Source organism: Lates calcarifer, linkage group LG21 (genome assembly GCF_001640805.2).
Source record: "Lates calcarifer isolate ASB-BC8 linkage group LG21, TLL_Latcal_v3, whole genome shotgun sequence".
In the NCBI taxonomy this organism is placed as follows: domain Eukaryota; kingdom Metazoa; phylum Chordata; class Actinopteri; family Centropomidae; genus Lates; species Lates calcarifer.
Genome location: NC_066853.1, coordinates 666,203 through 693,474, shown reverse-complemented (window position 1 = coordinate 693,474; position 27,272 = coordinate 666,203). Strand labels below are relative to the sequence as shown.

General features: G+C 44.4%; 2 protein-coding genes across 3 annotated transcripts in view; both read left to right on the top strand.

The window, feature by feature from the left end:
• Positions 1-18,131, top strand: part of LOC108874422 (interleukin-1 receptor accessory protein) — a 24,261-nt gene extending 6,130 nt beyond the window's left edge. Inside the window, exons 3-13 of one of the 2 annotated variants that reach the window (XR_007808881.1) lie at positions 4,445-4,637; positions 4,952-5,035; positions 6,825-7,071; positions 7,162-7,330; positions 8,014-8,085; positions 10,753-10,879; positions 11,000-11,148; positions 13,191-13,334; positions 14,174-14,317; positions 15,642-16,867; positions 16,898-18,131. Coding sequence is in view for 1 of the 2 variants with exons in the window: in XM_018662866.2 (XP_018518382.1) it covers positions 4,445-4,637; positions 4,952-5,035; positions 6,825-7,071; positions 7,162-7,330; positions 8,014-8,085; positions 10,753-10,879; positions 11,000-11,148; positions 13,191-13,334; positions 14,174-14,317; positions 15,642-16,099 (1,787 nt within the window). In the remaining variant the exon portion in view is untranslated. Of the gene's footprint in view, positions 1-4,444; positions 4,638-4,951; positions 5,036-6,824; positions 7,072-7,161; positions 7,331-8,013; positions 8,086-10,752; positions 10,880-10,999; positions 11,149-13,190; positions 13,335-14,173; positions 14,318-15,641 lie in introns of both variants that reach the window. The other variant, XM_018662866.2, reaches the window with a different exon arrangement.
• Positions 18,132-18,344: 213 nt separating this feature from the next.
• On the top strand, positions 18,345-20,988 carry LOC108874423 (uncharacterized). Its single transcript, XM_018662867.2, has one exon. The coding sequence runs from the start codon at positions 19,339-19,341 to the stop codon at positions 20,155-20,157; it is 819 nt and encodes a 272-aa protein (XP_018518383.1). The 5' UTR covers positions 18,345-19,338; the 3' UTR covers positions 20,158-20,988.
• The last annotated feature ends 6,284 nt before the right edge of the window (positions 20,989-27,272 follow it).

Genomic DNA, 27,272 nt, shown 5'->3' with positions numbered 1-27,272 from the left:
GACAAAAAGCTAATTTACTTGATTTTCACAATTTCTGTTTTCTGAATGTCAGGGTTTTTGTCGTTCGACCGGGACGATGACCCAATGGAGGACACTATGTCAATGCCAGACCAACCTACACTGGGTTTACACTGAGATGTCATGCACATATATTTTCAGTCCCGTCCTTCTGTAATTAATAGGTCGTCTGTAGTTATGTCTTTATTGCTAGACGCCTTCTATTGGTCGAAGTAATTATGACAGGAGCAGAGAAGGAAGTCAGATGACGGAGACTTTCTTACCTTCTTCTTCTACGACTTGTGCATGCAGAGAATTATTAAAACATTTTCAGGTCCGTAGTTGCAGAACAGACACAAGAACATTTTTCACCTCCATTTTCTTTTCACTGTGTCATATTTGTGTTGCAGCCTCCAACACATTTATTGCCTCAGCAGCTCAGAGTGAAGCTAAAACCTGGCTGAGAATATAGGACCTACAGCAGCATGGTGCTGCAGATGGATGGATAATGTGTGTGTGCTGGGAGGTAGAAGGGTGGGATGTTTGGGGGAGGGTGGGGGTGGATGGAGGGATGAGGCTGAAGGTATTTGTGTAGATGGATGGATGGATAGTGAGGGAGGAGGAGAAGGAGGAGGATGGATGTTAGAGAGGGTTTTAATAGAAAGACTAATACTCTGGCCAGGAAAACCTGACAGGTCAATTACCAACACACACACACACACACACACACACACTGTACAGAAGGTGTAGAGAGCCTCCATTAATCCAGCGTTCAGTGTTCAGGATCCTGAGAACCAGCGACGCTGAAACTGTCCTGCACTACTGTTTCTCAAACTGAGGCTCTGGACCCAAAACAGGCCACTGCTCCTCAGAGAAGTTCAGCTCAGCTTCTGCTGATGAATTTTTTAATAGAGTTGTTTTCATAGTTTTTGAGGCTGTAATAATAATTAAATTAATCATGGATTCATTTACCAAGTATTATGAAAAGGGGTTCTGAGGTGTTTTTTACAGTTCAGTTCCGGAGAACCTTTGAGGTGGTTCTTGTAGTACTAGAATCGCTGGTTCAGTGGTCCTTTTAGGTTGTTTCAGTTGTCCTTTGAAGGTACTTTAAGTCCTTTTGGGTTTTCAGGGTGCTTGAGAAGAGGTTGAAGTGGCTCCAGTGATCCCTGAGGTTCTCTACATCCTTCAGGAGTTTTCTATGGATTTTCAGGAAGTTGTAATCATCCAGTTACAAGGTTTTCAGGGGTCTTCTTGAAAGGGTTTCTGAAACTCTTCAGGTGGTTCTTCTTGTTCTTAAAGTGGTTTCAACTGTCCTTTGGATGGCTCTAGTGGTCTCTTAGGGTTTCAAAGGTCAAAGGAGTATTAAGGATCTTTGAGGAGGAGGTTGAAGGTGTGCTTGTTGTCCCTGAAGGTCTCGGTGTCTTTGAGCAGTTTCAAGTGGATCTTTAAGAAGAGATTTTAAAGGTCTGGTACCATGCCTTGAGGACTTCTCTAAGGGTTCTTGAGGTGGTCCTTACAGTGCTTGAAGTAAAATCAGTGATCCTGTAGGTTCTATCATCTCGTTTTTTTAGGTTTCTAAAGGTACTTAGTGGTTTTAGGGGTGCTGGGGTACACTTCTACTAAATCATCCGACCAATGAGATGAGGATCTGCAGTCTGAGTGTATTAGAGAGTCTATGGTGTTGAGGCTCGTCTGTGAAGAACACATTAGTCATCACTCTTATTATCATGTATTGAACGGTCATTCTCTTCATCCTCTGTCTAATTAACTCATCCATTATAAATGAGGATCTAAAGACCGGGAAGTGTGTGTGTCTCTGATTTGATTGATGATTGGATAAAGACTGAAGACTTGAGCTGAAACCATTAGTCAATTAAATCAATTAGAAGAAAATTGCTAACTAAGCTAATTGTGATAATTGATCGGTTTGCTGCTTTCTTCCAGTGAAAATTCTAATGTGAAGATTTCCAGTGTCTGTTTTTAATACGGCCGTCACTTTGTGTTTTACATTTGGCCATAAACACTACAGTACCCATGATCCTCAGCAGACGTCACTGTGAAAAAACAGTTCTGTTGTATATTCAGAGTGACATTGCTGCGATCAAGAACAGAGAAAAAAATATCTTTAAAATTTCAGCAATTTCTACAAAGTTCTAAGTCTTCATTCTGCTATCACCTGCTCAGCAACAGAAACCAAAGCTCTCTGATTGGATGTTACCTTGTTTCCGTAGTAACAGAATAACTATGATGTGCCCTACAATTGATTCCTAGATCCTGACCTGCCTTCTGTGTTTTGCCTTGGGTAAAACATAAGTCTTTTTTCCCCAGTTCCATTTGATCTTTATTTTATCGTGTAATTAGAAATACAGACAGGAATCTGGAACGAACCGGGGTCATTGTGGTTAAATCATATCTCCTCTATGCAGACGATACTCTGCTGTTCGCCTCTTACGACCCCAAAAAATGTTTGATTTTACACAGCCGCCTACATGCATTAAAAATTGGATAGCTGATATTTTTTCAGTTCAATGCTGATGATAACAAAGGTCGTTATCTTTGCCTGGTGAGGGAAAACCTTTGTCTCACATGACCCTGTATGAGGCACTGACGCAAAGCTTTTGCCTATATAACTCATTTTTTTGTCTATAAGTCAGGGTTATGCCGCTGAGTACCTGCTCTTTGCTTGGTGAGAGTGGGAGTTAGAGGCTGTTTGAAGGTATTAAGGTGTAGTTCAGGGTGGTTTTGCCTGTTGTGGTAGATTTATACTTGCTGCAGGACCTGACTGCTGGGCTTCGATAGGAACACTCACCAAACTTGAGTTTATTTATTTAGTCTGGCTCCATGTCAAATTCAGAATCTAGTTCCAGACTGTTGAGGTCTCGTGTGGTCTCTGCAGGATCACATTAGAGATGTAGTACAGCCTTGTTTCAGCAGCAGGTCTCTGAGGTCTGATCTGGGTTTGTTTGTGGATTGTGCTGCAGTAAATTCAGTTTCAGAGCTCTCCCACTCTGACAAGAATAAATCGCTGAGTGCTGGGATATTTTCAGCAACAAGGTCAGGGTCAGAAAACTGTCTTCTGTCCAAAACTATCAGCAGTGTGTTTACATGTGTTACACTGTGTGTGTCTGTTTGTTATTTTTTGTTAAATGTCTCTTTCTTCTGTGCCCCATCTTGTTCTAGATGTTCCAGATAAAAGCAGTTTAATCTGAGATAAAGCCTGTCGCTCGCTCTCTCACTGTCTGACGTGGTTTTTCTGTAAAAGTGTTTGATGTGCAGCTCAGATGAGTTTCAGTGTTTTAATGGAGCAGCTGCCCTCTCTGCTTTAATCCTTTAATGAGATGGAAGTGTAATAACGTCGTTCTCTTTAACAAGGCCAGTTAACGACGACATCCACTAAGCTCTGTTTGATTCTCACATAAAACCTCTAAATCAGAGCCGGAGACCAATGGCCTGGACCAGACCCAGAGAGAGAGATGTCCCTCCGCTCCTCTTTCACTTCACTCAGTACATCATTATAAAGTTATAAAACCACTGCACTACAACAGCCCAGCCCAGTCGACCTTCTCCTCCGTCCAGGACAAGTTATCAGCATCCAACACTGCTGGAAAACAGCATCCTCGTCCATGAACGTGTAAATAAACTGCAGGTTTATCGCTGTGTTCCTAACGTCTTGATGACGTGACCTTTTCCTTCACCCTCCTGTAGTTGTCAAAGTTGTTTGCTTTGGCAGAAACTTTATTTCCAAAGTGGCTGTTACAGTCTAACTTTGTGAGATGCTAGCACAGCAAATGTTGCACATAAAAAGTTTTAGCTAACATCTGCCTGCGATATCTCCAACATCAGATTTGGCACAGGAAGCTGACGGAGAGAGAGTCAGAAAACAGTGAGTTAAATAAAATATGAGAATTAAAGTTACAATGCAGAGCCATAAATTCACTGTGAACCGCAGAGAGGGCAGCAGCAAACTGAGAACATTTCTCATGGAGGTCGACGGGCTGAGGTTTTAAAGAATGTAGCAGAGAAAAAACTGAAAGTGTTTGAACGTTTTGCAGATGAGCTCAGTTTATTCTCCTCTACACTGAGATCATAAGTGGCAGGGAGTGAACGGACTCAGAGATTATTAGGTTTCTGTGGTTGAAGGTCAAAGGTCACTGAGACTGCACAGAACATGCTGATGAACTGCAGCTGGATAAATCCAACCATGAAGAAGTGATTCAACTGTTTCAGTCTCTGTTCATGAGAATATCAACTCGGGATCTGTAATGAAAACCACATGGTCAGATCTCTGTTAAACTGACTGTGCAGGGAATATTCAGCTGAAATGTTCTGATAATAAATTACTGGCTTTAATATTCATCTATCAACACGCGTATTAACATTCATCTGTTGTATCCTGACAGACGGACGAACTGTTGTTGATCTATTCCTTTAAATCTCTTTCTTTCAGAGCCGGTGTGTTATGACTGGGGGGAGTCTGGGGAGGCCGTCTCGGTCATAGAGGGGGAGGCCGGCTGGCTCTCCTGCCTTCTCTTCTCTCATCCCTCCGTCTACAACTACACCTCCACCCAGAGCGCCGGACACAACCTGGTGTGGTACCGGCTCACCGAGGGTCAGGACCTGGAGCAGCCGATCACCTACAGGTACAGTTTCCACCTGGTCACCTGATCAGTGACTGACAGCCGAACCCTGGGGGGTGGGGTGGGGGTGGGGGGTGGGGGGGGGAGTCACTCAGACTAAATGAGACACTTTGAGAGTAACCGAATGATGAGCTGCTCTCTAACGATTTCCCTTCCACAGAGGATGTATGGTGTTTTGGAGGCGAGCAGCTCGATTAGCGTCACCCGGGACATTAGATTCTGTTCTGATGTCGCTGTAATTGAATCGTATCTGATTTACGTTGGATCAGGCTCTAATGACTGATGGTGATTCTCCTCCTCCTCCTCCTCCTCTGCAGCTCACGGCTCAGTAAAGACAGAGAGAGACTGTGGCTGCAGCCGGCCACCGCCGAGGACGCCGGACACTACATCTGCATGTTACGGTAAGACGCAAAGACTCCTGGGAAAATCCTGCTTCACTTTTCTCAGTGAGGTTTGGTTTATGTGACTCTATAGAGTCCCCCTCAGAGAAGACCAGGATCAGAGACTAAAGAGAGCGACGGCCTGCAGGTGGTCTGGGCTCAGAGCTGCAGATGGTTCAGATAAAACCAGCTCTCAGCTTCGATCCTCCGTCCTGGCCGCTCCGCTCTTAATCAGCTAAAGTGGCTGTGAGAGCATCTTAAAGATCTGCTGCTGCTCAGCTCTGAGGATTACAGAAATGGAGACTCAGGAGCTCAGATGTGACCCGTCAGCTGGAAACAGTCCAGACCTGAGTGTGACACTCATTTACTGAGAGAGGATGTGGAGGGGTCTGTATGTTCAGTCTCTGCGTCCTTGATGTCTGGTCACAGTCTGAAGGGTCTGTTTACCCACAAGACCCAACATTTAGCCTGAGTTCTAGATCTAATCTGTCACTAATAAACTCCAGCTGTGAACTGATGGTTCCTCCCCAAAACCTGTTTCCAGACTTTGACACGATTACACACGATAACGTCTTTCTTTGTTTCTAAGACTTGTCACTACGTCACACTGCAAACATTATTAAGCAGAAATTAATCAGCTTCAACTAAAACATTTGACCAGGTTTTGAACCTTTTTCTCTTCAGTCAAAAAAACATTTGTGTGATGAGTCCAGAGTAAATTACATTCAGACAGAAATACAGAGTTTCATGTTCTGGGTTCTTTGACCTTTTTATACGTTTGTTAAGTAGACCTGGACCAGGTCTGATCACGGCTGACACTCAGAGACTTCTGGGTCATTTTCTTCAGTCTGGAAACCATTCGACGTGTTCGTGTGGATCACCACCATCTTGTTTTTATTCTGTTTCTTCTGCCTGTGCTTTAACACCTGCTGACAAACAGGTCTGAGTTTAGAAAAATGAAAGGAACATCCCTGTATGAGGACACAGGGTCTCAGGAGGTTCAGGTCCAGGAGAGTCTCAGCCAAAACTGAAGCAAACAGACAGTTTTATCTTCATATTTGGATCAATCAATGACTGATTATTCACCTGCCTCTCACACACAAACAGACTATTAGAGTTTCCTCCATCAGTTTGAAACTCAGACAACTGGAGGAGGAAGTCTTAGACACACACACACACACACACACACACACACACACACACACACACACACACACAGGGTCGGTCAGTGTTTTAATGGTAGATGGAGATCAGTCTTCAGTCTCTGCCAGGAAGTGCATTAATGTTCCAGCTAACAGATGTTATCAGCCTGATGAGGATCACAGCAGGAAGTTGTGTAATAATGAAGAAGAAGAAGAAGAAGCTCTCGTCTTTACGTTCTTCTTCACTGGTTTTGGTCTTTGGAATTTTTCCTCTGAGGGTTTTTTTTTTTTTTTTTGAAACTAAATCCGCTCTGAGAGCTGGAGGATGATCTGAGCCTTCTGCCCACTCTGATCTGGTTTTAACTTCCTGTGTGGTCACGTGTCACTTCCTGTCTCTCTTTGTAACACACACTCCCTCCCTCCCACACACACACTGAGACTGTGCTGTTCTTACAGGGAAAGACAAAATGTTTGACCCCAATAAACAAACCCTTGCACCTGGTTTGTGGTTTGTTCTGCACATGTCGTTCTAGATTTTCTCTTCGTCTCAGCTTCTTTGTTTTTTCTCTGAAGTCAAAGTGAACTACATCTCCCAGAGAGCATCGCTGCATCCCAAAGATCCAGTCAGACTCTGCTGCTGAGCCTCAGTTGTGTCTCTGTCTCTGCAGCAACAAGTCGTCCTGCAGTAAGATCGGCATGCACATGAGGGTGCTGCGGCGCGACGAGGTCCCGCGTCCAACGGTCCTGCGGCGCGACAACGACAACTGTCCGCCTCCTGTTGTCGCGGAAACCAGTCATGTGGTCATCCCACTGCAGGAGGGGAAGACCCTGGACTGTCCAGACCTGCAGGACGCCATCAAGATGTCCAACGGCAACCTGACGGTCACCTGGTACCACGTGACGGTCGACGGATCAGTAAGACGTCCGTCCGTCTGTCTGTTGAGTCCTCTGTGGCTGTTCAGGTTTCAGATCTGTGACCTGTCTGACCTGTGCTCTGTGTCTCAGAGGTGTTACCAGTTCCCGTTCTGGAACAAAGACCGGACCCAGAGAGGACCCAGTCTCCACTTCTATGTGATGATGGATCTGTACCAGGGTTTATATTACTGCACAGTCAGCTACCTGAGGAGAGGCAAACCAGTCAGCTTCAGCAGGACCATCAACGTCACCGCAGTCTGTAGGACCACCACACTACCACTGACAGTACAGACATTACAGTCTGTGTAAAGCAGTAACACTGATCTGTTCTGTCTCACACCACAGGAGCATGTGTTATCAAACACCCAGCTAAAGCTGAATGGTTAAAAAAATCTGCAAATATATAAAATTAAGTTTGAAAATCATGATAAAATACGTTCTCTGCTCTGAGACGCTGAAACCACAGGCACTGCAGCACAGAGACTGTTAGCTCCCTGTTAGCATCCTGTTAGCATCCTGTTAGCTCCCTGTTAGCATCCTGAGGACAGTTTCTTATTGATTTGTTTTAGGATAACAAAGTCCGGTCCGAGTTAAACAGTCAGTGCAGAGACGGTGTTGGTGGTGTTCCTCAGCTCTCCATCACTTTAATAAGTCATTTTAATAAGGCGACGACCGAGCTGTTCTACAAACTTTGGCATCCAGGGAAGATGTTTGCGGGACGACAGCATAGCTAGCTAGCAACACCTGTAATAGTCCAGCAGAAGGACTGATGCTAACGCAGCGCTAATGTTTATCACGTGATACAGAGTTTACAGACTTTTCATGTTTTCAGGAACTGTTTTCTGACATAAATAATGTGTTTAGAGACAAATCTCTGAATCTGCCTGACTTAGACTGTAATATACCTGTGAAGGTAAACACTGATCTGTTTTACTCTCTCAGATCCGACTAGGTTGCCCAAAGCACCCAGCATCCAACATCCACATGAACACCAGCTCTTCACTGTCAAACAAGGTAGGACCACTGTCAGATCATCAGACTGGATTAAATCAAATGAGCCTTCAGTGTAATGTACGTACATCCATAAAATAAAGTAGAGGAGAACTGGATTTTAGCAGCATCTAGTGGACGTCAGAGGAACTGCAGCTGATTTCAGCACTGTTTACAAAACAGCGTCCTTTTGTTGTTGTTGTTGTTGTTCTGGGGGATCACCGTGTAAAATAAACTGTAGAGGACTCTGAGGACTCATTACACTCATGTCCTTTAATTAACGTGGATTTATGAGGACTCGCTGCCCCCCCCCTCCACCTGACTGTGTCATGCGTTACGGGGACAGTGTGCTGTATGTATCTGAGGCTGCAGACACATTGATCAGACGACAGTCAGAGGTTGTTGTTGAAGGTTGTGGTTGTCACGGTGATGGAGTGTTTCAGCAGAACCGATCACTGCGGTAATTTGCCATTGATCAGAAACGATCGGTGAAACAGGAACAGGAGCGCCAACAAAGATGGCCGACTGTAGACTGATGATACCAGACATATAAATACCGGAGGAGACGGAGAAAATATAAGATGATTTTTACTTAAAAATAACTAAAGATAACCATGTTTCTGTCTGATGCTGGGGTCTCCTGAAACTGTCCTAAAGGGTTCCCAACCTGAGGGTCAGGGCCTCACTATGGGGTCGTAAAACAAACCTGATTCATGTCGAGTTATTTTAGTCCTTAGAGTCTTTTTATTCAATAAATGTGGAGAAAATGTGACTGTGCAGTAAGAATGCTCCTTGTTTTTTTTACTGCACAAACAGAGTTCGTCTCTTGTTTGAAGAAAAGGTTTTAGGACAGTTCTCCTTTGAGAAAAAAGACCTAAAGGAAGAAATATATGCTATACATTATACTTTTAGTTTCATGACAGTTCCCCATTCTGTTCATTACCCAATGACAGTGTTTTAGTTCCCTTTAGTTCCTATGCAGAAGGAGAACTGGTTTCTGCCGTGTGCTGTGTGTTTGTTAAAGTGTCCGGTGGTTTGCAGCAGGATTCATAAACACAGAGACCCGAGTTATTGATTTCCTGTTGAAATGTTTAACTGTGGACGTTCGCAGCTCAGAGTCCTCCAAATATGGTAAAGAGAAAGACAGGACGTCTCAATCTAAAGCTAAAGAGACACGATTGTGTAATGAGTACCTGGTAATACAGCCTCCACAGAGCCGATGCTGCCCCCTGCTGGACAGGTTTTTAACAGAACTGAACTTTATTTGAACAAATAGAGTTCAACTACATTTCTGCAACATATTTAGGTCTGAATGTTCATATTATATGTTGGGAAAATACAGTGACAGCAGCTCAGCATCCACCTGTATGTTACCTTTGTGTTGTGATTGGCTGGTTAGCTTCACACTGGCCAATCAGGAACAAGGAACAAGTGTCTCACAACATGATGACAGGATTCCTCCAGAGACAGAGCTTTTTATTAAAGAGAAAGATCCTTTTAGTTTAACCAGAAACATCTCTATATATCTCTACCAGACTCCATTGAGAAAAACAGGGATTTAACCAGGAGCTGCTGGAATACCACTGCCTCCATCTGTTAGTGTGTCTGTGTTACTGTGTGGTACTTTTACTTCAGTAAAGTATCTGATTACTTCTTCCACCACTGAAAGTCACACAGTAACACAGACACAGTAACAGATGGAGGCAGTGGTATTCCAGCAGCTCCTGGTTAAATCCCTGTTTTTATCAGTGGAGTCTGGTATTGATATATCATGATGTTTCTGGTTAAATAAAACATGGGAAAATAATGTCCAGGTTTGAAAATACCAGACTTGACTGACTAATGAACTCATCGTGTCAGAGCAGATGGGAGCCTCCATTCGTCAGTTCCAGCTGGTTCAGTCTCATCCAGTATTTTGTGTCTTTATGTGACTTCCAGCTCCTCCTCCACCTGCAGCTGGACTCCCAGGACATAAAGCTGCTGTGGCAGTGATGGAGAGGCCGCACATCCTCTGCCAACAACTTCTTTTAAATTGGTTTTTCCTGAGAGCAGCTCGGAGGAGATTCAACATTCAGAAAGTTAATCGTCCGTGTAGAATTAGCGGCGGCTGCAGGAGCTCGTCCCATAAAACAGAACAAGCCGTTAACGGCGTGTATGGACGCGCCATCAAACCACACGTCATACACACCGTGAATATTACTGCAGATGAAACTGAAGAGTCAGTGAACAGCCTCCAGCCTCTGTTCACTCTGATACATATTTAAAGGCAAATGGATTTCATGCACAGACCGTCCTCTCTGTTTGACACTTGATTCTTAGTTTGAGCAGCGACAGCGTCGTCGTTTACCTCAGTTTAAGGTTCATCTGGAACATGAAAACAATTAGAAACCTGTCACACAGTCAGTGTTTTTCTCTAACTACAGAATCAGAGCAACACATAGAAGATGACAGACGTAAAAGCTGAGTTTTGTTCAGTCTTTAGATTAGATTAGATTAAACGCCGACACAGTGTGAACGTCAGAGGATGTGGTCCGCCACGTGTCCTCCTCCAGCGTCTTTCTAACCCGTTTCCATGACAACAGATGATGAAGAGTGACTCACACCTGCTCAGGTGGAGGAAACTCACAGCGTGTATTTAAACTGAGCTGATCCTTCAGTCTTCATGTCTGAGGTGACTCTGTTCCTTCTCAGGTACAGAGGTGAGGCTCAGGTGCACAGCTCTGTTCCCGTACCTGAACTCATCGTGGGAGATCTGGTGGACGGTGGACGGGAAGACGCTGGATAAACTCGCCGACCCTCGATTCAAGAAAATCAGCAGGTAGGGGAGTGAAATCCAGGTCCAGATCCAGATCCAGATCCAGGGTCAGTCAGTCTGTGTTTAAGTGTGTCTGAGTCTTTTATTTTGAAATATCCGAGCGCTGCGTTCACGTGTCCACAGGCTGGTAAAGTACGACTACGGCGACCGGACGGAGGAGAGCGTGCTGGTGATCCAGGACTTCCAGTCTGAGGACCTGAACAGGGAGTATAACTGCTCCGTGAGGAACGACCAGGGCAACGCCACCCGCAGAGCCCAGCTGCAGGAGGAGGGTGAGTCCGGAAACCTGGTCCCATCACAGCTGCTGTTTGACCTGTTTAATCCGAGCTCCGAGGCCACTCACTTCTTCTAAATAGAAACACGTTTAACTAACACATTTAAACAAACATGAAGGTCGAATAAAAGAAAATAAAATAGAAATAAAAGGTTCCCTGTGACACCTCAGTGAGGAAGGCTGCTATTGGCTGTCGCAAAGTGACGTCATCGTTTGTTTGTGGAGACGGTTTTAACTTGATGTTAACGATCTAAAAGGACCAAAGAGACACAGAAAGAACCAGTGTGATGGGACCTGGTCTGGGTCTAATTCAGGTTCACTGTTTGTTTGTTTTCAGACCCTCCACTCACACACACTGCTCGCTCACAGAAACACTAAGTCCTCTTCATTTTGGTCTTGGCTTCCTGTGGCGGGGTCAGCCACTGACGGAGCCGACGCTAACGAGTAAAGAAGCCAAAAAGCTGCAAAACATGCTCCACTTCTGCTTTTTACTGAGCTGGATGCCACGCCATGTGCTTTAGTTCTCTTCTCCTCGGCCGCGAGGTACACGCTTTACCAGGCTAACCGAGCTGGAGGATCGACCTGCTCTCCCCCCACTGCTCCTCCCCCAGACTCCAAGGAAGTCAGACACAAGCCACCACAGATCTGTCATCTCCTCCCTTGTGTGTTTGGTGTTATCACAACTCTTTTAGAAATCATTTCCGTGCTCTTTGTCCTGTGTGTTGTGAAGTGAGTAGCAGCAGTGGAGTGTGAGAAAGCAGCTTTACAGCTAACGCTACAGCAGCTAATGCTACAGCAGCTAACGCTACAGCAGCTAATGCTACAGCAGCTAATGCTACAGCTTATAACAGCTTTGGCTTTTTTATATTTCACAGTTTGGCATAGGAATCAGCCTTTACAGTACAGACAGTATGCTCATGTATCGTCTCCAATAAACTGCTTCAACCAGCCTTTGAACTCGGGGTTTGATTCCCACTCCTTTCTGTGTTTGTGAGCGTACACTCTAGACGAGCTAGCATCATGCTAACCATCTAGCTAGCTAGAGGAGACGTTTACATCCGGCTCTGTGAGCCAGGGCGCGGCAGCTTCGCGCACGCGTGTTTCATTTGCAGTGTGGACACGGAGCAGTGCGTCTGTCCTCTCTGACCGCAGCCGGGACGCTGTGACACTGACCTCCTGTGAGTGCTGAGGGGCAGGGGAGGGGCTCACGGCAGCACCCGCTGCCCGTCGAGGACAGTAACTGTAGAACGATACGTGATCAGAGTCAACTGAACACCAGAAATCAATGGATTTGTCGCTAGTCGCTTTTGACAAAAAAGTTAGCTAAGTTGGAAATACTGAAGTTGACCTAGCACCGCGTTAGCTAGCCTCTTAAAGTGTCAGTGGAATGGTGTTAGCTAGCTCACAGTTAGCATCTCTGATTTAGCAGCTAGCTTCTGTATAAACAGATGTCAGTGTATTTTTACTGGTTAAACTTTAATAACACAGATCAAATATATTAATATGGGGATAAATTCAGAATTTACATCCAATCTGTTGTTTTAACAAACATTATGATGCAACATGTTGTTTTAAAACTACATTCAGTTTCCTGTTACAGGCTAACCTGAAGTTTAGCTAATTTCCAGTTTATTCCTGTTAATTCCCATGGAAAGTTTCCAACTCAAAATTCACAGAAAAACAAGCGTTAACCATAAAATGTGATCAGGTTCCATTAAAAAAAGTCCAAAAGAAACATCGTCACAGCTGAGCTAGCACCACGTTAGCTAGCCTAAACTGTCAGTGGAATGATGTTAGCTAGCTTACAGTTAGCATCTCTGATTTAGCAGCTAGCTGCTGTATAAACAGATGTAGATGTATTTTTACTGGTTAAACTCTAACAGCACAGATCAAATATATTCGGTGAGAAATTCAACTGAATTTACATTCAATCTGTTTTAATTGTTTTTTATTATGATGCAACATCCATCAGTAAAAAATGTCAGACTGCTCCTTTAAATCCACTTTAACTGAGCAGTTGTTGTGTTTGTGTGTTGTCAGTGTCGCTGCCGTCGGTGGAGCTGGGTTGTGGTCTGGGTGTGACCCTGGTCCTGATGCTGCTCCTCTTCGTCGTCTATCACGTCTTCTGGTTGGAGCTGCTGCTGCTCTACCGCTCCTGGTTCGGCACTGACGAGCGGTACACAGGTGAGTCACAGGTGACACCTGAAGCCCCTCCCCCCAGGTGTTTAATCATCACTGTAAACTCTGAGCAGTCTGATTAACCTGCAGCTCTTTGTGTAATTGAGACCTCTGTGGATCACAGGTGAAATATCTGCACCACTTCTCGTTTTACATCCTGATAGTAAACAGTTTGGTGTTTTATGATGATCTTCTGTGTCTGGCTGCAGCCGGAGCATTTACTTTATTAAACTCTGGATCAGTGAACGTGTCATTTCTTCAGCTGCTGCCAGATTAAACGATGTTTGAGTCTAACTCCAGCACGTCTCCTCCTCTGCTGCTCTGCCAGGAAAATTACATTTGGTTGTAACATTTTTATGTTTTGTCAAAGGTAATGCAGCTTGATGTTGGTGCTTTCAGGGACATGTCGACATCTGAGAACTGAGATCCAGTTGGACAAAAAACCCAAACGCACATTATCTGAGTTTAAAGTTTATGTCGTTAACATCTTGTAAAACACTGATGATAATCTCATGTGTGCAGGAAGTTTTTATGAGTACGTGTTCAAACTGCTCTGTATCGATAAGAACTCGTTTTGGTTTTCTCTCTGTGTTCATGTTTGTGTTTCTCTCACACTGTCCCTGAACGCACCACCAGGTGTCAGTCCCTGCTGTAGGTTAACCTGAACATGTGAGTGTTTACAGATCAGAGGAGAAACTGTTTCCTGCTTTAACCTCCATCATCAGATGAACACGAGGTCACAGCGAGGAGCAGATAACGAGCAGGAAGTTACTCATCAGTTTCCAATGTAATCGACTGATCGTGTGTGTGTGTGTGTGTGTGTGTGTGTGTGTGTGTGTGTGTAGATGATAAGGAGTATGACGTGTACATCTCGTATGCGAGGAACAGTGAGGAGGAGCAGTTTGTTCTGTCGACTCTTCGCAGCGTCCTGGAGAACGAGCTCGGATACTCAGTGTGTATCTTTGACAGAGACAGTCTGCCAGGAGGGAGTGAGTACTCACACTACTGCAGTACTGCAGTACTGATACTACAGCACACACACGTTCTCATTGTCCAGTGCACACTGAAATACTGCAGTACACACACTCATGCTACAGTACACTGTTTGAACACACACTGATGTAGTACACACACCAATACTGCAGTATAGTACTGCAGTAGATACCTACTGGGTAGAATACAGTTTACCTCTTCTGTAATATTTCATACTGCTGCTGCTACTAGGTTTACTACATATAGTATTACTGCTAGTAGTACTTTACTGCTGCTAATACTAATACTTCTATTACTCTACTACTACTGCTGTCCTTTACTTCCTTCTTAACCTACTAGTACTAGTACTACTACTATTCTTGCTCCTTCCAGTACTATAGTTGTCACTCCTACTGTTAGTACTACAAACAGAACAAAGTATTCCACAGGTGAAAACACAACAGGACAACAAACAGAGAATGACAGGGAGTTTGGTGATGAGATGTTTCAGAAAAACTTTCCATTTCCCCAAAAACTTCCTCTTTTCACTGACGAGAAGAACGACGTCGATTTCCACTGAAGACGACGTTTGAATAAAGATAAAGAATCTGCTGATCATAGATCCACATTACATCAGCTCTGACTCCTGCTAATGTACTAACTCCAGCTGTACTACTACTGCTGCTACTGCTACTGCTACTACTGCTGCTACTACTACTGCTACTGCTACTACTACTACTACTACTGCTACTGCTACTACTACTACTACTGCTGCTACTGCTACTACTGCTACTACTGCTACTACTACTGCTACTACTACTACTACTACTACTGCTGCTACTGCTACTACTACTACTACTACTACTGCTGCTACTGCTGCTACTGCTACTACTGCTACTACTACTGCTACTACTACTACTACTACTGCTGCTACTGCTACTACTACTGCTGCTACTGCTGCTACTGCTACTACTGCTACTACTGCTACTACTGCTACTGCTGCTACTGCTACTGCTGCTACTACTGCTGCTACTGCTACTACTACTACTACTGCTACTACTGCTGCTACTGCTACTACTGCTACTACTGCTATTGCTTTATCTACTACTACAGTCTGTGTACATCACAGCCAGTTAATCTTTGTTTTGATGATGACAAGCCTTTTCCTGTTTTTCGTATTGGAATCAGAAACTGGAAACAAAAAACGAGATGTTTTATGATTTTTTTCTGTTATGTACATGGATCCTCTGCTACTTCCTTTACTAAAAAGGCAGGTAAACCAAGAAAAGACACAGACAGGAACACAGTCCATCCATCATTAACCGTCCTCTCTCCCTGCAGCCATCACTGATGAGACTCTGAGTTTTGTGGCTCGTAGTCGGCGCCTCTTGGTGGTCGTTAGCCCCGGCTACGCCTCTCAGGGCTCCCAGGCGTTGCTGGAGCTGAAGGCCGGCATCGACAACATGGCGCTGGACGGACACCTGCGGGTGATCCTGGTCCAGTACAAACCGGTCCAGAGGAAAGGCTGGGTCAGGGAGCTGAGGAGAGCCCGGGTGGCTCTGGCTCTGGTTCGATGGCAGGGGGACAAGTCTAAAGAGCTGACGTCCCGGTTCTGGAAGAGGCTGAGGGTGGAGTTACCTGTGAGGAGGGTTAGCAGCAGGGAGGAGGAGGAGGAGGAGGAGAGCAGTAAGGGGGTGCCTCTGATGAGGCTGCAGAGTCAGAACAGCACAAACTCCCAGACAGGACTCATCACCAACACCATCAAAGACCCTCAGAGAGTCCTCAACTCTGCAGCGTAGCTGTGACGGAGGTTAGCACGGCGGACATTTCATTCAGAGCAGCTACACCCTGAAACATGTGTCTGCTGTCTCCATAGAACTGTACAGACATGTTAACAGAGTTCTTCTGTCGCTATATATCTACAGACAGGTCCTGGTTTTCTTCACTTACTTCAGTGCCCTCAGAATTTTCTACAAATACATTTTCTACAAAATACTTTTACAAAGTATACAGCCAAGCACACAAGCCCAGCATCAGCATGCTAACAAGCTCCCAGTGCTAATGCTAGCATATTGATGTTTAGCAGGTTTAATATTCACAATCTTTGTTTAGCATGTAGCATGCTAATATTTGTTAATTGGCAATGAACACTACGTACAGCCGAGGCTGATGGGAATGTTGTTTGTTTTGTGTAACAAATTTACATTTTGACCTAATGATGGCGCCAGATAGAGATCAGAGGACAAAAGATTCATCCTCCAGGAACAATGAATGTTTGTATGAAATTATACAGGAATTAATTTTAACTTTAGTATACAGCTGCTGTTCCGCCTCAAACCTGTTGTTAGCAAGCAAGCTAACTTTAGCTGAGGTTACTAGCAGTTATAGCTGCAGCAGCTGAAAACATTATCTCATTAGCTAATATGACAGCAAACATCTTGATTTAACTTTACCAGTAGCTAAGTTATGGGTCATGAATCGTCATTGTTTGGAAAGCAGGAATAAGGTCAGGACATTTCATAAGAATCCAGTCCAGCACGGATGAAGACAATGAAAATAAACACAGAGTGGGAATAAAACCTAAGCTAACCCGTCAGCAGCTCCAGAGAGCAAAGGCACAAATTAAACAGTAGAAAACTCATGGTGCTTCTCAGATGAATGCTATTTACTCGTCGTCCTCTCATTATCAGGATCATGGTCATAAATCATCTGCACACTATCCTTTCATCACCATGTCATGTGTCTGATTACAGAGCTTTATGTTCCTGACTGCAGTGTTTTCATGAATTGGCTAAACTGGTACTGTGTGTGTTTGTTGTGAAGTCTGGAGTTTTGGGTTTACCTCGAGGTTTTTGTGCAGAGAAGGTGGAAACAACCAACCACAGCAGCCGAGAGGCAAAGACACCAGTCAGCCAAAACAAACAGATGTATAATAATTTATATAACTGATCTCAGACTCAGCTTCACAGCCTCAAGCTATCAGCAGCATAGAATCTGGGTTGTGTCCATACATCTTTTGATAAAAGAGTTTGATAATAGGATGTTTTGACCTGTTGGTGGCACTAAAGGAAAAGTCAGTGGAGGATCCATCCTCAGGAGAACACAAATGTCTGACCCAAATTTCATCCCAATTCCTCCAATAGTGGTCAAATATTTCACTCTGGAGAAGCAGTTAAATGTCTCCTGTTTAGCTAAATTTGTTTTGACTTTTAAAGAGAGTCTTAAAGGAATCATTTGTCAAAATGTTCCAAAATTAAATTAATTAAAATGTTGAAACTCGTAACTTCTTGTAGGGAGAATACAGTCAGACTTTTCTCAGAGCACCATCTAGTGGCCATTGGAGGAACTGCATCATAATACACTTAAACAATCAGCTGTGGTGGCTGCTGAACTTTAGTTAGATTTTATTTTTTTCCTCTGGAAGCTAACACAGAAATAAAGTTGGGTGTCATCTGCGTAGAGGGAGATTTACAATAACAGACTTTAAAATGTTACAGAGGAATCACAGACTGATGGAGGACGGAGCCACTGCAACTCTCAAATACTAGTAAGAGGAAAATGTATAACTTTTCTGATCATTACTTTAAAATGTTGCTTTGCACTTTCTTTGTTTTTTGGCACTGTTTTCACTTTTATACATTCAACACATCAACAATAGATCAACAGTAATCAAGGTATATCTTTGAAAATATGGAATATGCTGTTTATCTTCAACACTTTTTAAAACCGTATCTTAATGGGAGAATGCATCCTGCACTTTGGGATGCAGTTTACAGTTTTGCATCTGTTTTGTCTCTTTGTTTGTTTTAATAAATGATTTATTTCCTCTAATGATTTGTGTCATTATCATCATTCATTCCCATTTCATGTCTTCCATTTGCACAAATACTCCGACACATGTAGTTAGGATCACAGTCAATATACTGAGAATATAGTTTGTACACTTTTATTTTCTCTTTAGAAGTTTAACATGAAATCACAGCTTGTTTCTACAAGTCTGAAACTCGCTAACTTTCATGTCCACATCCAATTTTCATTTTGAAATTCATTTGTAATACAGTTCACCTCAGTATGACCATGTTAGTGGTAACTCAAGGTCCACTTACTGGGTCTTTGAAGTTTTCAATCACATCCTACTGAATGTTTTTGTAAAAAGAAATCTAGAAGGCTAACCATTTACAGCCAAGCTACACATTAAATCACACATTTAGCACCATAACTATTTCATGTTAGTGGCGTTAGATGAAAGACCTTGTGATCACCGGCCCTGTTAAGGACTGTATCGTCCAGGGGACAGTCCCTGATGTTTCCTGTTGACAACTGTGCGGTGTTCTTCATCAGAGCTGGGGAAGTTAATCAGAGATACATCTACGTACCTGACCACTCAGTCCTCATCACTGACGTCTTTTGTCTTTGCAAAACTAAAACACTTGAGTGCTGACATACTGTAATGAAGTTTTTCTGTCTTTGTGTATTGTTGACAGGATGACGACAGAAACAGGTACTTTTGTTGGCTCACTGTGTTTGTTTTATTGGTCCCCGTATGTGTTTTAATGATATGCTAGATTTCACAGACTCTCAAGCTATGGCTTGCAGACCCCAGGGGGCCCGGGATCCCCAGTTTGAGAATCATGAAACAAGTAGTTTATCGTCCCTTTTAAGTTAGTTTCATATTGGGTCTTCAGACAGTTCGTTTTGGGTTATGACAGAAAAGTCTTGAAGGACTTGGTGGTTGGTTTTGCACATGTAAGCTTTCCCAGCTGAAACAGTTCTATGGAAAGTCTTTAGGTTCACCCTCTGAGGACACTGAATGTCTGAGTGGGAGTCAGTCTAAAACCTGTTGAGATATTTCAGCCTGGAACAAAGAATTGAAAGAACTTGAATCTGCCATCACTGGACCTGGTGATGTGGTCTATAATCCCAGATTAAGTTTGAATCTCTGAACTGTCCTCCTGGTTTAAAGGTGTTGTATGAGTGGTTGTGTCTGACTCTTCCTGTGTGTCCTCTGTCAGACCTATCAGAAGCCGTCCTGCAGTCGATGCAGCGGAGCCGCCGCCTCCTGTTCGTCCTCAGCCCCGACTTCCTTAAAGAGAAAAGCTTCAGCCTCCTGGAGTGTCGTCTGGGTCTGTACCTCCAACACGGCCACCAGGCGTCCATCGTGGCCGTGGTTTACCGCTCGGTCAGTAAGCTGCCCTGCGTGGAGGTGGCCCAGCTCCGTCAGGTCGCCGTCAGCACCGTGACATGGAGAAGGAGTCGGTCTGAACCGCGGCGGTCGCGGTTCTGGCTGCGGCTCAGGATGGCGCTGCCGGTCCGGCCGCTCTCTATGGGCAGGAGGTTGATCGACAGCACGTCGTCTCACTCGGACCTGGCAGCACTGGCCCTGCAGAGAGCTCAACGGACCCAGAACCACAGCCAGAACCAGGGGGAGGGAACCAATCAGAGCCGCAGGAGCAGACGTGCCTCGGCCAATCAGATCTGCAGAGACAGACAGGCCCTGCGCAGAGGGAGGGGCAGGGTGAGGAGGGGGGTGACGTGCAGGGAGGAGGGGTCACAGCACAGCCGGACCTGCTCGGAGTGCGCCAGGTTCGTTGGCCAGGTGGAGGACAGAGGGGTGGAGCTTACAGTGGAGACGGAGATGCAGCAGGTGACACCAGACAGGACTGAGATTCGATCAGACCCTGTCCCAGAAACAGACCCCGCAGCGGTCCCAGACTCCACTCCTGACCCTGCCCCCACACCTGCCGTGACTTCAGAGCCGGGCCCGGACTCCACCCCCTCCACCTGTGAGCAGGACGAGGGCGGGAAACACCAGCAACCACAGCAGATGATTGGCTCCTGGACTTCAGAGGAGAAATGAGGAGGAAGGACCAGCCTCCAAGACTGATCAACAAACTACATTATGCTGCATTCAAGTCACATCAGAGAGGTGGAAAAACGTGTACTGAGGTTGAAAATGTCAAATGTTAAGTTTGTCCTGAGGATGGCGCTGCAGGAACATGAACACATTCACATTGCGTTTGTCGGCAGCTGAGATTAAATCAGCTCAGTGAAAACAGCATGAACTCTGAGCAAAGACGAAGATGTCAACATAATTTACAACCTATGAACTGAACTGGAAAATGCCTTATTTTATAAACCTGATTCCTGAGGCTGAATTTAATTTAATCTGTTCTCTGTGTTAATCTGACCAGGAATCATCCTGATGCTTCATTTAAATTCATCTGCAGATTCAGTATGAGAATAAAATCTAAATATTATCATCCTCATGGCTGACAGTTTACTGAGAAGCTTCTTATTGAGGTGTCCGCTCACTGTCACCTCCGTTACACCTGACTGTGTGACGTCACCTGATGCTGGATGTAACAGGTGAACTGGGCTTCACCTGGAGAGTAGAGGAGAGCAGGTGGAGGCACAGAGACACTGTTCTTAGTTTAATGTCATTTTTTGTTTATAAAGATTTTCGGAGCTCAGCTGTTTACAGGGACGTGACGTCTGATGTTTACATGCGCCGACATATTTAACCGGAAGAGCTGTGTGACGTCATTACGTCGCGCACTCGTCTTGACACGTGTTTGATCAGCGCTGTTCCTGTGACGCTCTTAATCAGGCAACGTTTTGATGCGTCACCACGCGTTTGCGTCAGGACGCGGGGCATGCGCAGAGAGAACGCGGTTCAGTTTCTGAGAAGGTTTAAGATTTTATTCTGTTTGGTTTTAATCCGATCAGAAATCATCTCCATCACCTCCTCATGCTGCTGATTGACTGACACCTGAAGCAGCAGCAGTTTACCGGTGACGGTGAGGTGACCCCGCCCACACCTCACCTTGCCCCGCCCCCCTCCTCTCTAACCCGCGGGTCAGAGGTCAATCAGATGGCGGATCAACAGCGACCGGAAGTAAACGTGTCTCCGCGTCGTTTCTCAGAGAAGTAAACAAACGCGTCTGAATGTGGATTAACGGGAAACCTGTGGTCACACACCTTCTCCAGGTGAGGTCCCTGAGCTGACGGACAGGTGCAAGCGGATGAATGTGTGATTTGTTTCTGAGACATTTTACATTTAAAGCCTCTGAAAACTCCTCCAGAATCTCACATGAAAATGATTTGTGGATTAAAAACAGCTGCATGGTGTCTGCTCTGCTCGGAGTCTGTTACTGAGATTTGATAAATAAAGATTTGTATTTCAAAAAGAAAGTTTCTCTCAGTTCTGTCACTTTAACCTTTAAACGTGTCCTTCATCAGGAGAAATGAAATGAGATGAAACTCTGGTCCGTCCTCAGGTCTGACCTGTCGTCTGTCCTGAGACTCGTCGGCTGATGTGAGTACACTTCATTTTAAACCGTGAAGCTGAGGACAAAGACGAGGTCAGTGTTTTATTTTGGAACTTTCTGCAGTGACACTTCCTGAGTTTTATTTTGAAATCCTGGTGAAGTCAGGTGACTCCAGGTGTGAGGAAGGAACAGAAACATGGAGGAGTCGAGTCAGCAGGTGTCAGTGTTTGACCATCCACCCTCAGTGTGTGTCTGTCTTTGTGGGGACCAGATTAAATGTTAAGTGTTGAGTTTGAGGACATGTTGTTCTGTCCTGAGGTCAGAGGTCAGAGGTCAGGATACTTGCCTTTATTTGGAATAACTCATTGATTTCTCACCTTAAATGAAGTTTGGTTTTATACAGAGAGTGATCAATAACTGATCAATAACTGATCTTTGTTCTAATTTTCTGATTCTTCTCTTTCATACTGATTTTATTGATTTATCATTTGCACAAACAGTATGTCCAGTGAGATGTACGCCGTACAATCAGAGCAGATTAAAGAACAGATTAAAGTTAATGATGACGACCTCCTCTGCTGCTTTAACACAGTCACTTCCTGAGCTTCACTCAGACCTTTACATGATGATGGAACTGAGCCGGGTCCATTTAAAACCTGTTGTAATGTTTCTGAATCTGTAGGCGTCGACGGGGCGTCACGCCGGTTTCCTCTTCTACTTTAATCCTGCTGCTAATTCCTGAAAAGTACAGCTTTGTGTGAAAGCTGATGGTTTGGTTTCATGGAGGGAGATTAGATCAGCTGACAGGCAGTTAAACCACCAGGTCTGAGGACTGAGGAGGACTGAGGAGGACTGGGGAAGCTCAGACCATCAGAGTGTTTAGTTCAGGTCTGTGTTGATGTAGAGACGTGAGCACAGATCAGATGAAGCTCCTCCTCCTACATGAGCAGAGTTTAGTGCAGCAGGTGACAGAGGTCAGTCTGATTCAGTTTAGTCTGGAGGTTCAGGTTCCTTCAGTGTCGCTGGTTCAGGAGCTGGATCCTCCTGATCCTCAGACCTGATCATTCAAACCATAAAACTCTGAATAAAACAGGTTCCAGTTCAAAATCGATTAGAAACGTTAGAAAAGGAGACGGTGACTCTAGTTTCCTTTTCTGATCATTTAATGTCTGTTTGACTCTTTGTAGTCGTCCGACCTCCAACAGGAAATATTAATAACTGACTGTGGTACATGGGGCTCCCACAATGAGTCTTTGTTAATGTCACTGTGTGGCCTCAGTCTCCCAGAATACATTGCATGAAATGTCAGTGTAGCACAGGTGAGTCCAGGTTTATGAGGTTTATATTCTCTGCTTTATTTCATGTGATGTTTGATTCGTCTGTTCAATATGAAGAGGAGGAGGAGGAGCTCTGAGTGTGTGTGTGTGTGTGTGTGTGTGTGTGTGTGTGTGTGTGTGTGTGTGAGTGAAGTTGTTAATCTCAGTCTTTGTCTCTGTGACTGAAACCAGAGTGTTTCCTCTGGAATCTGACACTAATCCTCACTGACCACACTCCTGAATAACTCCACCTCTGTGGACAGTGAACGCACCATCACACTGATCAGTGCATCAGAAACAGTAGAGCATGAAACTCTACTGTGATATACAGGAGTCTAATGTGCACATTAAAAACATGCAACAAAAACCGAAAAAACAGCAGAGCTGCAAATATAAACTGTAATTATTCAGAGCATCATCCATCATTTCTATTCACATTTCCTGTGTGTGTGTGTGTGTGTTGTGTGTTGTGTGTGTGTGTGTGTGTGTGTGCTGGATCAATAGGAAAATGGCAGAGTTGATTAAAGCACTTAAAGTGTGTGTGTGCAACAACAAAAGATCAATAAGAGCTTATTGAATCTGTGTGTGTGTGTGTGTGTGTGTGTGTGTGTGTGGTGGTTTCACTGGTTTTATTTCTCGTCCTCAGGCAGGTTGATCTGAGTCGTGAGGTTGTTTCCGTGCAGAGCAGAAACAGTCAGTTGTTCTGATAATGTCTCAGTGTCTCTCATTAGGACGTGAGTCTCTAATAACAGACTCTCAGCAGGATTCATTTGTAGAGTAAACGTGTTTAATCTGCTTTAACTAAACGTTAAATTAATGTGTAAATGAACTGAAACCTGTGACTCTGATCACAGGTTTCTCTGATAGGACCTTCTATGTAGAGGAGCAGGTCAGTCAGCAGGGGTTCGTAGCTACAGTCCAGAACTTTTCATCAGTTTCCTGAACTCATCGTTCTCTGCTGAGCCTCATCGTGTCTTTAACTGAGAGGAAGGAAACTGTGTTTGTTATATCGACGCTTCTTTTTGATCAGTTTTCATTTGGGTCAACGGACATAAAAGGAAACAGGATAGATGTTAGCTTTGGTTCAGCTCTGTTAGCTGTTAGCCCTGTTAGGACTCGGTGTAGATGGACAAACAGCGTCTTCATCCTCCCTGGTCGTTGGGATGAAACCTTTTCAGCTGATAAAGAGTTGTTGTGTTTCCTTCCTTGTTGGTGCCGTCATGTTTTTCAGATCGTCTTCATCTGGAAACCAAACCACTTCCATATAATCGACGAGCTGTGACCTTTGTTGTGAACAGTTTCCTGTTCCGGAGGATAAATGAGTTCTTCACTTCCTCTCTGTTTCTTGACCTCTGGTCGGTCAGGACGTGGGTGTAAAGCTGCTGTCTGACTGGCTGTTGTCACATTAATGCTGCTGTCTGATTGGCTGTTAGAATAAAATGCGCTGAGCTTATCGTCTTAATCGACAGCTCTAACAGGAAGTGTCGAGAAGATCGTTTACAGAGAGAACTGAACAGTTGAAGGAGGAGTCCTTCTAAACTCTGCTCTGAAAAGAACAAATAATCAAACAGACTGATTGGTTTTCTCTCCTCTGAGCAGCCAGATCTTTGATTAGTGATTGAAACTCATCAGGCTGCATTAACACAGACAGTATTTGGATTTACATTAGCTTGTTGAACATCATCGTCAGTCTGACCTTTACCTCCTCCTCCATCTGTCCGTCTTTACTGTGCTCGCTCTAATAAAACAGAGCTGGCTTTTAAAGAGAAACACACTCATCAGCGTTTATTAATGTGAGCTGCAGCTCGTCCTCCGTGTCTCAGAGTCCATCCATCATCAGGATCTCTGCCAGAGTCAGACTCATCGATTAAAAGTTTAGTTCAGAGGAGTTTCCTCTGTCAGATTTAACCTGAGTAAACACAGATTTAGACAGAGTGTGTGTGTGTGTGTGTGTGTGTGTGTGTGTGTGTGTGTGTGTGTGTGTGTGTGTGTGTGTGTGTTGGGGGGTTCTGGAATCTCAGAGCTGATATCAGATTTAACAGCTCAGATGTTTGTGTGTAATCCAGTCTGCTGTTCTCTGTGAGGACTGGTCCAACTGGTTATTAATTATAACTGTTAGTTAAAGCATACCTGTGTGTGTGTGTGTTAGTGTGTGTGTGTGTGTCCGGCCATTGTTATCCCAGTGAAATGTGGACTGAGGCTCTGAGCCAGCAGCACATTATGTGAGAGGTGTGTGTTTGTACATAGCTGAGTGTGTTTATGGCGTCGTGCCAGCGCAGTGTGGAGGTATTGTGTTAGTGTGTGTGTGTTAGTGTGTGTGTGTGTGTAGCAGTGCCAAAGGTCGTCTCCATTGATCGACTTACATTCCACACACGCTTAGAACACGCGACCGCCGTTATTTGATCCACCGAAGAGAAAAAAAATCGCCCGCCACTCAGCGCTCCTCTGAGCTCGGAGCGTTTCATCGTTTTATCATCGTCTGATTTTAGCTCTTTGAGTGTTTCCATTAACACAACACACAGTAGGAGCTGTGACCCCGGAGGCTTCTGGGTAAAAAACATGGCCTCCCAAAGTCTGTGAGAGCTGAATAATACTGTGGTGGTCGCCCTCATGGACACAGGGTCTGTGGGTTGCAAGGTGAAGATAGCGAGCTAAGCTAACTGTGCTAGCTTACGGGAATCCTGTGCTGTCGTTCTTTGGGCGATTGTATTATTTAACGCACGATGAAGCCTGTAACTGATTCCTCATCTTCCTTATTCCAAAATGATCCTATCAGCTTTATGTTACAGTCTAACATTCAGAAAACAGATTTTTTTTTTTTTATTTGATTCCGAATCGTTCACATCGCGACTAAGAATCGATTTTTCCCTCCACCTCTCTTTGGGTCGTGGGGAGTTTGGAGGTCAGGTCAACACCACGAGCACCACATCAACCTGATATTTACAGATGTATTTATCTGGTCTTTGTCTCTGTGGGTTTTATAAATAAAGTTGGGTTGGATGTGAGGTGGACGCTCTGCTTCAACTCAACATCTGCAGCTTCACACTGAATCTGGACAGGTGAAGAGAAACGAGTCGAGGAGGAGAAATGATGAGTGTGTGTGTGTGTGTGTGTGTGTCCTCTCATTGGGTTAATTGTTGATCAGGCGGCTGCAGCAGTTAGCATGTAGGTATGTAGTTACTCATCATCACAGAAAACACCATAAAGACTCATTAACCATTAAACTGAGAGGAGACAGATTCCTCTGTACAAACCTCAGGTCTGTGATGGTTTGTCTTATAATCTGAGCCAGGATGAAACCTGAACCTGAACCTGAACCTCACCGAGAATCTCCAGTGAAATATTACAGTGTTAAATATTAGAGGGTTTTTTTGGTGGGGCAGTGAACGCCACATACCAACCACACCTCGCAACCCAATTTTACTTCCTAGTGTCTTCTCTTTATTACAGTAAATAACTAACACCAGAGTCTCTCTGGTTCTGTTCAGAGACCCAGTCCAGGTCTCCTCCAGTCCAGATCAGAACCTGTGTGATCAGCTGTTATCTGTCTGACTGTCCCACCTGGAGAATGGGACACGCCCACTGATGATGTCACAGCTCACACCTGTAAACCCGACGTGTTTCGGTTCCAGTAGAGAAACGACTTCAGGTTCAGAACCAGTTTATTTTTGGTCTAAATGCTCTGAACAGTTCAAGTTTAGGTCCTGGAACCAGAACAGAACCAAGTCCATGTTGGAAACAAAATACAGTGAAGTACTGATACTTGTTTGTAGTAGTAGTAAAAGTACTTTTTCTTTTTTTATTTGTTATAGAATGAACACCCCTTTAATTTCTGTCCTGATCCAACGAACAGCTAACGAACAGCTAACGAACTGACCACTGAAGAATGATAAAATAATCCCAGTGTACACGGTGTGATCACTCAGGCCTTCACTTCCTCCTCGTCCTCTAAATGCTCATTAACTCGTCTCTTTCTCTGTCCTCGTCTCTGCTGCAGATTTTCTCCCTCACTGATCACTCCATCCAGAGGTCAGAGGTCAGCAGCATCCATACACTTATACATGACGTATTACCCAAAACCAATTAGTGAGAAACACGGTGGACATTCAGTCATTCTGTAACTCTGTGTAAATGTATGCATATTTGTGTCTGCTGCGTTCCTGACTGTGAAGCCTCCCTCATTGTTCCCTCATTAATCAGCTAATTACTGTTACAGACTAATCAATAAAGCCTGTACACACACACACTCAGAGTAATGTATGGAGGCTGAGAGCAGCCATAACTGAAAGACATTTTCTTTGTCAGGTAGTTATAATTAAATTATACCTGATAATATAATGAGCGAATGTGTGGAACAGGCAGGGCTGGACAATATGGAAACGATATTA